This window comes from Monodon monoceros, unplaced genomic scaffold (assembly GCF_005190385.1).
Source record: "Monodon monoceros isolate NGI ecotype Baffin Bay Population unplaced genomic scaffold, NGI_Narwhal_1 Super_Scaffold_8, whole genome shotgun sequence".
Lineage (NCBI taxonomy): Eukaryota > Metazoa > Chordata > Mammalia > Artiodactyla > Monodontidae > Monodon > Monodon monoceros.
In genome coordinates this window covers 4,079,383-4,090,682 of record NW_021703785.1, presented here as the reverse complement: position 1 = coordinate 4,090,682, position 11,300 = coordinate 4,079,383, and the positions used below count along the sequence as shown (strand labels likewise).

General features: G+C 36.7%; 1 protein-coding gene across 1 annotated transcript; it reads right to left on the bottom strand.

Annotated features, from left to right (window-relative positions):
* Positions 1–8,083: 8,083 nt before the first annotated feature.
* Positions 8,084–11,253, bottom strand: LIG4 (DNA ligase 4). Its single transcript, XM_029209775.1, has one exon. It carries the CDS (start codon positions 11,199–11,201, stop codon positions 8,466–8,468), a length of 2,736 nt encoding a protein of 911 aa, XP_029065608.1. The 5' UTR covers positions 11,202–11,253; the 3' UTR covers positions 8,084–8,465.
* Positions 11,254–11,300: the final 47 nt, after the last annotated feature.

Genomic DNA, 11,300 nt, shown 5'->3' with positions numbered 1-11,300 from the left:
TCCCCCCCCCCCCCCCCCCCCCGCCCCATGCCAATTCATACGTTGAAGCTACCTTAGAATGTGACTATCGCTACTTAAAGAAGGGCCTTTAAGGAGGTGATTAAGTCAAACCGAGGCCCTAAGGGTGGGTCTAATCCAATCATACTGGCATTCTCATCTGGAGAGGATACACAGATAGGAAGGATATAGGCACCCAGGAAAGACCACCTGAGGACCTCGATTATCTGTCTGGCTGAGGTAGTGTCTCCCAGGTGTCTCCACCATAACATTACGCTTTTCCTTCTGTGTACACAGTAAGGAAACATTTCAACCACCCTGAACCTGTTGCTTACTGTTGCAAAATATGGACAAAACCCCCTCCCACTGTTTTGGAAGCAATTCTGTGAAATGATGTTTTCATTCTGCTGATGGACCCGAGCGGCATCTACTCTACACTTACCTTGAGCAGGACAGGGGAGCTGCCTGTGCACGCAGATTTCACACACACACACACCCCTGCCCCCCAACCCACGCCGGGTCCAAAGCCAACAAGTGTCATCTAAAGCTCTCTCTTCCAGCCCATTCCCCATGAGCTGCAGCCCCCAGTTTCAGATTCCATCCCCTTTAATACCTCTCCTCGTTTTCTAGGTCAAAGAAATCTTGAGTCATAACAGCCATCACTTAATACAGTCTTCAACGGTACAAAAGTCTACCATACTCTCCCCAGTAAGTCTTGTGGCCACTTCTATTCAAAAGTCTGGGAAATAATAAATAGCATTTTTTTTTATCATCCCTTGTTTTCCTCTTCCACTGGTATCAGTTCCGTCAGTCACTCACCAGCAACCTTATGGAATATTTACTTAGCACCTTTTGGACACTCTTACTGGTTTTCATTCTAACACTACTAAGATAAAAATACAAATTTAAGAGTATAATAGCACATAATATCTAATTAACTAATGATAGGAGTTTACTATATAAATTATAACTGAAAATTCCCCCCAGAATAGGGGTAAAAGATTAAATTTCCCTGAAAGAACTATTAAGACTACTACAGCTCTAGATAAAACAGAGTGCTTAAGTAACTTTTTTTTTTTTTTCCTCCTTAGGCTAGAAATAACAGTAAGAGTTCAGAGAAAAGGAAAGATTAGAGAAGGCTGTTGTGAATGAAAATCTCACCTGCCATATCAGTAAACAAAGAATGTTGCAGCCATCAGGTCACTGCAGTGGCCCCCAGGTGAGCCCTGAGGGGATTCAGGATGAGAAAACACGGAATACTAACCCCAGAGAGCTAAGGTGCATATGAAAGGAATGATTTCAATGAGCCCAGACTCTTGCATCTTCTCATACACAGAAAAGCACTGAATTCCTTTACTTGAGATGTCTGGTTTTCTTTAATTAACAGCAATCTTTTGATGTTCCGACTACCTGGTCCGTGTTGCAAAAACCCCTATATATCCTGGTTCCTTCCTTACCTCTTTGGAGCCGTCCCTCAGAACTATCTAGGTGGCTGCCTCCCGGGCTTAAGTCCTCAGAAAGTCTGCTGAATAAAACATAATTTGCACCTTTTAGGCTGTGTTTTTCTTCTTCAGCCGATGGTGTATGGAGCAGGTCAGAGTAGGAGTGAGCCACAGAAAACACGATGGGTGTTTCCAGGCAGAGAGGGGGGTCAAGGGTGCTCTAACATCTCTGTGAACATAAGGAAGGGTGTATATAATAATGATACATAGATCTTTCCTGGTTTTTTACAGAAATGATTTATTATAGACTGATGGGCCACTGGGAAGTCTGTTGATTAGAACAAAGATTTCATGTTGAGAAATTGAAGCGTAATTTGAGCATTAAAGAGGAGGCTATGGTGAAGAGATGATGGAGATTATTGATAAATAAAGAATGAAGGTTCCAATGAAGGTTCTTTCTTCCATAGAATGACAGGAAATGGCATTCTATGGTTTCTCAGTCCCAGGACATTATTTTTTCTAGCTGCCCTCTCCCTTCTAATTTTTATTTGTTGTCCTTAATAGGCACAATCTTCAAGCTAGATTTTTGATTAACACAGAAATGCTAAACTGTACTTGTCATTAAGCTCATAGTAAAAGTTCCTGAGAGAGGACTGAGGAAACCAAGAATCCTATGACTCTGGTACAATGCATTTGATATATGTTTCTAGCTTCATAATTTATACTTCCTATTATTTACACAAAGGACACCTGGTGAATTTTTACTTCTTATCTTACTTTATTCTGATATACTGTGCTACAAAATCAGTTCTTTGTTTAAAGAATGCAGAAAAATGTGTATGTAAGGTTCATTCTCATAATATTCTAGTAATTCTATTCTATTCAATTCTATTGTATTCAGTTCTATTCTGTTCTATAGTCTGGGCCCAGTCACTCTTTCCACATTAGCAGAAGGACTGGAGTGAGGGTCTGTGATACTACAGGCCCTATTTGGTATCAGCAACACCACCAATGAATTAGAACCAGATTATACCTAGCAACTTACAATTAGAATAAAATATAACTCCTGCTTTCCCAGTAGTAAAAAACTTGTGAAAGAATAAAGGAATCATTAGAAAGGAATCTGAAAAATTAAATCAGCCAAAATTAAAAAAAAAAAGGACATATCTTATGAATTCCACCAGGAGAGAAAAATAAGATTTCTGATTTCAGTGTTCAGTGTCTCATTTTTTTAAGTTCATAACAATTTCATTTCCCTGGAACTTTTCCCTCAGTGCAAAAGTACTAAAAAATTTAGGAAAACACAAAGAAAAGGAAGTACTCATAATTTTCGCATTTACATATAATTGATGTTCATATTTTGATATATGATCCACAGGTTATATTTTTTCTATGCAATTAAGTATTTTTAATTGCATACTGTTTATATCATTTTGTCCACATTGCATGCTATGAAATCTTCCTCAATAATTTAATGTCTGTCTATCATACCATTATATGAAGTACTTTATTTTACTTACCCATTTAGATCGTTCCCCAATTTTTCTATTACCGATAGTATTGTGATAAGCATCCTTGCACATACATCTCTCCATATATATGGAATTTCATGGTGCAGGGTGATGCTAACCAAGAATTAGATCATGAAAAATGTAACCTCCATTCTCACTATGTTCAAATAAATAAGTATGGTTAAAATTATGCATATCATGCCTACATCTCCCATCAGGTATTGGATGGTAACTGATAATTAGCAACTGCTCCTACAGTGACCTCATTTACACTAATAACAAAATCAAATAAGGTTGAAACTTATTGTCCTGTGCAGTGAATCATGAGTCTGTCAGCTGCTCCTACCAAGGCTGGCGTTTGAGCCTGGTTGTTAACAGACTGTCTGAAAAAGTATTTTGCTGATTATCTTCTAATGAACTTATTCTTTGGAGACAATAGTATAAGAAATACATAACCAGATTTCTCTACTGAAAAAAGTGTAAGCTGATTTTACATGAGGATTTCCTACACAAAAGGAGAAACTCCTTCAATTAATAAGTTTACATTGAAGGAAAACCAGGAAACTCTGGGGAACAGCCATTTTGGGATACCTTTTGGAGGAGAAAACTGTATCTTCTCCAAGCATTTCCTCTGGTGATGTTGGCCAGAGAAAACAACACTGCTGAGTGGAGACTAAATCCATTTGGCGCCTACTGTGCCCTTTAATTTTCCATCTCATCATCTGAAATTACAGAGTATCCATTTTGAACAAGTCAGATCTTATCTTTTTACCTCTATTTACAATACAAGGACCAATATCTAAGGGTGTTCATTGTCGGTGCAATAAAACAAGGAAAGAAAACAGTGGGTCTCTGTTGTAATTAGACAAGGCTCTTAGAATTAGCACTTATTCTTGAAAAACAAACACAAAGTATAGTTTGAATTTAGCTTGGCTATCATGCCAAACATAAATGCCAGGTAAATTTAACCTTTATAAAAATGTGTCAAGAAAATAGTCAAGGCTTCTTCATCTAGGCTGTTTCAATGAAATAACATCCTTAACTCCAGTAATGTTTCCCCATGATCAAACTGGTATCAGTTGTGTGCATTTTTTCAATAAATGAAAACATTTTTATTTTAAAATATTTTATTTCTATGTATCTAATAACCAAAAATACGATATAGTTCAGATGACATGATAATATATAGAAAGAATCCTAAAGATGCTACCAGAAAACTACTAGAGCTAATCAATGAATTTGGTAAAGTTGCAGGATCCAAAATTAATGCACAGAAATCTCTTGCATTCCTATACACTAATGGTGAAAAATCTGAAAGAGAAATTAAGGAAACACTCCCATTTACCATAGCAACAAAAAGAATAAAATATCTAGGAATAAACCTACCTAAGGAGACAAAAGACCTGTATGCAGAAAACTATAAGACACTGATGAAAGAAATTAAAGATGATACAAACAGATGGAAAGATATACCATGTTCTTGGATTGGAAGAATCAACATTGTGAAAATGACTCTACTACCCAAAGCAATCTACAGATTCAGTGCAATCCCTATCAAACTACCAATGGCATTTTTCACAGAGCTAGAACAAAAAAAGTCACAATTTATATGGAAACACAAAAGACCCTGAATAGCCAAAGCAATCTTGAGAACGAAAAACGGAGCTTGAGGAGTCAGGCTCCCGGACTTCAGACTTCAGGTTCCCGTCCATCAGAGTTTGGCAAAGCCAAATCTCACAGCTCAGAATTATCTACCCCAGTATGTCACTACAGATACTTCATCCAGATTGAAGCTGAGTTAAAGACAACATTGTTATCTAAATCTGGAGGTTAGATTCTACCTCCTAACAGGAAAATGGTCACATTAGGTAAAATCAAGAGCCGTATTGAAATTTAAAGACATTTATACTGTCAAAGGATAAAATTATATTTATGGGACATGATTTACACTTCATACCTAGAGAAAAAAGCATACTGTATTATACTCAGTTTCTTGGTTTCTTTAGATTTTTGCAGTTCATTTTATTGTCTTCATTATATCAGACCCAGTCCGAGTTACACAGTGACTCCCAGGCCAGAGAAAACCGGTTTATAAATATAAATAGTAGAATTTTTCTATAAATTAATTGTTTCTTTATAATAATTAAAATTGTATTATGGATTCTTGCTACTCCCCTCCCCCACCCCGCATACAGTGCTGTGAAATTGGAAGAAAGTTACTCCTGTTTAGCAGACATATCCCAAAGCTAAACCTATAGTTTTCTTAGTCTTAATGAGCCAAGTTATATACAGTCACATCCTAGCCATTGAAAACTGGCTTAGGTCCTGATGCCCATCTTTCTCATTATAAATGTTCCAGCTTAAATAATCACGCAGTGCCTCTTAGGCCTTTGAGGCTTGGCTGTGGTCATGAACAAGGATCACAGCACGGTCTTCCAGAACGGTAATTAATAACACATAGCATTTACATATGATTTTACATCTTCAAAGGACTTTGCAAACACTAATTAACCCAGTTACTAACACTTTTAAAGGAAGAAGCGGGAATTAGCTTTCATTTTATGAATGAAAAACTGGCTCGCAACAAAGCTGTGATTATGCACGGTCTTTTGGAGTTACTCATAAGTAATGTAAGGTCTTCTTTCGTTACATTTCAGGTGACTCTTTGTCAGCCTCACCATTACTGACATTTTGGTCTGGATTGTTACTTGTGAGGAGCTTTTCTGTTCGCAGTAGGATATTTAACGGCATACTTGGCCTCTGCCCACTCGATGCCAGTCACACCTCACCCCCGCCCCCCGTCTTAACAATCAAAAAGTCTCCAGATGTTGCCAAACCCCAGAAGGGCAAAAATCTTCCCCAGCTGTGAACCACTTCGTAGGAGAAAGGGCCAGAAAAGTTTGGTAATGCCCATTACAGGGTTTTCCCTTACAAACACAGTTCTTTTCTCCAATTCACATTCTACTATTACCATGTATCACAGAACCTCTGCACGTATTATTTTTCCTTCTCACATTACGTACAAAAATAATAACTGATAAGATAGTGTTCTACACAGTCACAATACGTATGCACACGTGTGTGTGCACACACACACACACAGGGTCCTTACAACCACTGGATAAACCAGTTACCACTATTACCCTATTTTATGCAAGAGGAAACTCGACACATTTTCCTAAATGGGAATAGAATTTGAAAAAGAATAGATACATGCATGTATTTAGCTGAATCACTTTGCTGTACACCTGAAACTAACAAAACATTGTTAACCCACAGTACTCCAACAGAAAATAAAAATTAAAAGAAAATTAAAAGAAAAAGATCATGTTTGTTTGAGAAGGAAGTCAGGAATTCTACTATAAAATATCTTTAGATGAAATCATGTGATCTAAGATGACATTTTGATGACATTCAAAATAATTCAGAGGTCTATAAATATGAAAAAAAGATTAATCATTGATAATTGTTGAGAATGGGTGATGTGCATGCAGGTTCATTATGCTATCCTCCTGGTTGCATTTAAAATTTTTTCTATGATTAAAAAAATAAGTTATGGTTGGATACATTATGTTTGAGAGGCCCATGTGACTTCATGTGGAGATGTTATGTAAATGGTTAGATATGTGAACTAGAGTTAAGCAAAGAAATCGGGGCTAAAAAAAGTGGGTGTTATTAGCATATTTAAAGCCACTGGGCAAGAAGAACGCCTATGAATTGAGAGAGAACAGGTCTAGTGCTAAGAAACTGAACTCTCCAAGAAAATCCAGAAAGGCATCCTTGCCAGAATTTTACAATGTGTCTCAAGTCACTGGAAAATACGTAACTATGAATCACTAATTCCATTTCTACAAATGCAAACAACTGATTACAAAGCTCAGTAAAGAAGTGAGGGTGACTTAGTGACATAACCTAAAAGCCAGACAATAAGGACCAGCTGGATACATTACAAACCAGTCAATGGAATATTGTGCAGAAATTTAAAATGATGTAGATATAGTTTAGTGACCTGTAAATACTCTCACAATTTATTAGGTGAGAAAAGCTAGTCATAGAAAGCATTATAGCTTATTTTATTTGTTACACTGTAAATATGCATTTTGTGCTTTCCTTACCATCGGTAACCTAAAATAGATGTTATCTTTGGTGGTAAAATTATGTACTTTTCTTCTCATTACACATACCTGTATTTTGTAATTTTTCTCAATAGACATTATATAAAAATATACAAGTTTAAAAATTTTAATGAAGCTCATTCAGTAATATGAAATTCAAAGGACCTGAAATAGGAACTGACTTGAATCAAAAATTATATTAATATCATAATGTCTATTTGACTGAAATAACTATTATGAATTGTTTGAAAATAAAGATAAGAAATTATTTTAATAGTACATTAAATATTTTATTTAAATTAAGAAATATAACAAAATAACATACATTTGTTCCATAGGTTTGATAAAATTTTTAACTACTTACAAATAATCTACACACAGTTTCTCAGGTACCAAATTCCAAGTATTTAACTGATGTCATAAAAACATATTTTTCAAAATGTACAGGCTGCATTCCAAAATTTAGTATATTTTGGTATTTATATATTTGGTATATAAATCCAGACATAATATATATATAAATACATACACATACTATACAAACTTTACATAACCTAAGGGTAAATAAAAGTCACTTTAAAAAGTCAAAGCAATGTACTTCTCTGTAAAGAAAGTTATAACACACCTGCCATTCTGACACATTCAATGGGTTACACTTAAGAAAATCACTCTTTGTGGATACTATTTATACTGAAGTACAAATTCACATAAAAGTATTTTCTTTAAAACATGCTCTATTTTAGAAAAAACATTAAGTGTGGGCCAAGTACTTTTAAATTTGCAAGAGATTTTAAAAATCAAACTGATCCAACTTTAAGTTTTTAGACCATTAAACCTCATTCAACTTCCCCTGATTTAGCTAATGACATCATTAACAAGGTATGTATTCATGAGCTTGACTTAACCTTAAAAAATAAATTTGTTCACATTTCACATTTAAAAGAGGGATTTTAGCCTTCAACTTAATAAGACATATATTTACAAGTCCAATTGTAACAATTCTGATTTTTTTCTTGCAATGCTTTTATTAGACAAAAACTATTATTAAAATTTTTATTTGACTTCAGAAAATCCTGTTAGGTCACTGTTTTTAATGACTCTAAAAGCTTCTAAATCTATTTTATTAATATCTGAGTCAAAATTCTAGATTTCTATAAGGAGACTGTTAACGTTAAACACTTTATTTCATCTTGGTTATAAAAATAATCAAATACTACACTGTTAAAAAATTTTCTTTCTTGACATTGGGCCATTGGGTGTCTTTTCTATATCAAAAGTTACGATTACTGTGTTTCTATATCTAATAATACTGTTTAAGCACAGATTTTAAGAGATTAAAATAAAATGTGGTTTAATGAGTCAGCCAGATCAGAGGCCTTCCCTCACTAGGAAAGCTAGCTTCAAAGCAAATATTGATTTTCCTCCTGTAATTCCCTCTTGTCTATTGATTCAGTTACCCAACGTTCTTGTAGGATTTTAAACTTTCTCTTAAGAGTTCTTCGAAAAGCTTTAAAGTCTGCAACCCGACTCTGATCCTCCCCAATGATGACATGAGACACTCCCTCAGCTAAGCATGAAACTACTTTTGCTCCATGAAATTGAAGCTCCAGGGCTGTGACAGCTAATCTTGCCCCCTCGATTTTAGTACTTAAGTCATTAATAACAGTATACAAGTCCAAAAAAACGGTGTGGTGTCGAAACATGCTAAGAGGAGTGTTGTCCCAGGAATACCGGTGTTCCAAATCGGCAATCACAGGATCCATTTCCCTAGGAGTCTGTTCACCAGCATTTTTAATTCCCGAGAACACTTCCTTCAGTTGGTTCCAATCTGTATCGACAAAGTAACTATCCCCGTAGCAGTCGTATTCCCGAGCAAAGTGCTGTTTTGTTGACGGGCACATGTGAATCATGAAGCGAGGCTGCCACGGCACACAGCTTTTGGTCTCTAAACACTCTAACAGCCACTCGGGCTTGACAACATCGTGTTTATCAGAAGAGATGATGTTTTTCACTCGAATGTTCTCACACCCTGCGATCACACAGTATGTGTCTGGGCCTGGATTTTGGACTACGTAACCACCAAATTCTGCGATTCTGTTCTCCAGATCGGGCTTTGGATGGCTCTTGGTTCCACTCATGACACAAAACTCCACATCTTCAAATATATTAGAAACTTTGTTTATGTTAGAAAGGTTGGGTGCTTTTAGGTGCTCAATAATTCCAATAACTTTCTTCATCTTTGGGGCAGCTTTCCGCTTTTTTTCTTGTGGTTCATCATCGTCACCCACATAAAGGTGTTTAGACGCAAGCTTTCCAGAGGCTTTCCCTCGAAGTTGTTCTAAGTCCTCCAGAGATGTACATTCGTGCCATTCTTTGTTTTCTCTTATGTTCTCAATTCGTGGAAAACGCAACGTGCAGCCAGTTTTATACATACCACTGGGGACAATCTCTGCGGCCTTAACCTGAACAATGACCGAATTCCAAGGTTCGATGTAGACCTCTGGCTTCTCTGTTCCACATAAAATGCAACTTGGTGGAGCTTTCCTATGAAAAGGCTTCCAGTGTTGGGCCAACTTCAAACCCAGGTCATACAGTTCTTTCATGGTGTAACCTGAGCCAATGCGACAGAGAGTATGAAACACTGATGGTTTTTCACCAGGAGGGGGTTTCTCTGACACCGCACACAAAAAATGAGACATCATTCCACCCCGGGAACCTTTCCCCCAGTAGCCCCCGACGATTAAGATGTCCAGTTCATCCATCAGCCCATTTACATACTCTGGTTTAATTTTTAACCACCCTTCACCTCTTTTATCTGGCTTGTAAATGGACAGAGGATGTTTTATCATGATCCCCTCTTCTCTTTTATCTATTGCTTCATTCAAAGCATCAATTACTTCTTTCTTAGTATGAGCTTGTGTTTTTTGCACTATTTCTATTCTACCTGGTATTGGTGTAAAAACACTATTAAGAATTTCATACCTCTTTCTCAGTGTCTCCTGTCCTAGCTTTTTATCATTAACCATCAATACATCAAAAACACAGTAACAAGTGTGCAGATCAGAATCTTCTACCATTCTTTTAATATCAAACTTACTCCCCTTTTGCATAAAAGTTTGTGTATTAGGGTTGTAGGCCATCATCTCACCATCGAGGATACAGTTTTGAACATCTGTTTTGAATGCATTATGGATGAACGGTGTAAGGGAACCTTCCTGTGGGGAAGAGCCAAACTGATCCTCATAGTTATATCCATTGCGGGAGAAGTACCGATACACGTCCCCATCCTTGTGCATCTGCATACGCTCACCGTCCAGCTTGGTTTCGATGTAGAAACTCTGGTGTTTCATGTCCTTCTCAATTCGCTCGATATCTGCTATAGAGGCCAGCATGGGTTTAAATGCAGAGAATAAAGTGATAGAAATGTCACTAAGTCCAACTGAAGGATCATGCAGTTGCCTACAGACCTTTTCCAGATCTGTGGTGACATTATGCAACTCAGCAGCATCATTATGAAAGACAGCAAATACAGTTTGCTGAGTAAAACCAAGCTTCAAGTCCTTTAAAATCATCCGTATCAGCCACTTTTGTTCAAGTGCTGAACTCTGAGTTATAAGCTGAAGAAGACTCTTCTTTACTAGGTCCTTCCTTTGGGCAGAATTATTGTTGGCAATGGAGTCTAAAAGGTCATTTACTTGCTGTATGGTTAAACTTCCCTTCTGTAAACATCTGGGTTTCAACACAAAGTATGCAATCATCGCAAAGTCTCCAGCATCTCCACGAGTTCCGGTAGGTGTTCTGTAGTTTAGAAGTTTGGGGGCATCTTTTCCTTCTCGAGGTAAGTTAAGCAATTCAATATAAAGCTTAGCAAGCATAGTTTCTTTGATGCCATAGGCCATTCTCTCTCTTTCCAGCTGAGGAAGAATAAGTCTCATGGCTGGATAAAAAGAATCTGTGACATCTTTTTGGTTCTTATGAAGGGCATCATGAAACTTTCTCCAAGAATCTAAAAATTCTTTGAAGTGTCTGATTTTTTCTGCACGTCCTTTACTTTTCTGTATTCGTTCTAAAGTTGAACATAAATCTGCAAAAGGAACGTGAGATGCAACAGTCTGTGAAGTTTGTGAGGCAGCCATGGAAGCGACAGTGAATCTTCTGGTTTATCTGATAAAGCAAAAAGAGAATAACTGTAAAGGATAAAATTCAACTAAATTTTAATGTAAAGACCTTACAGA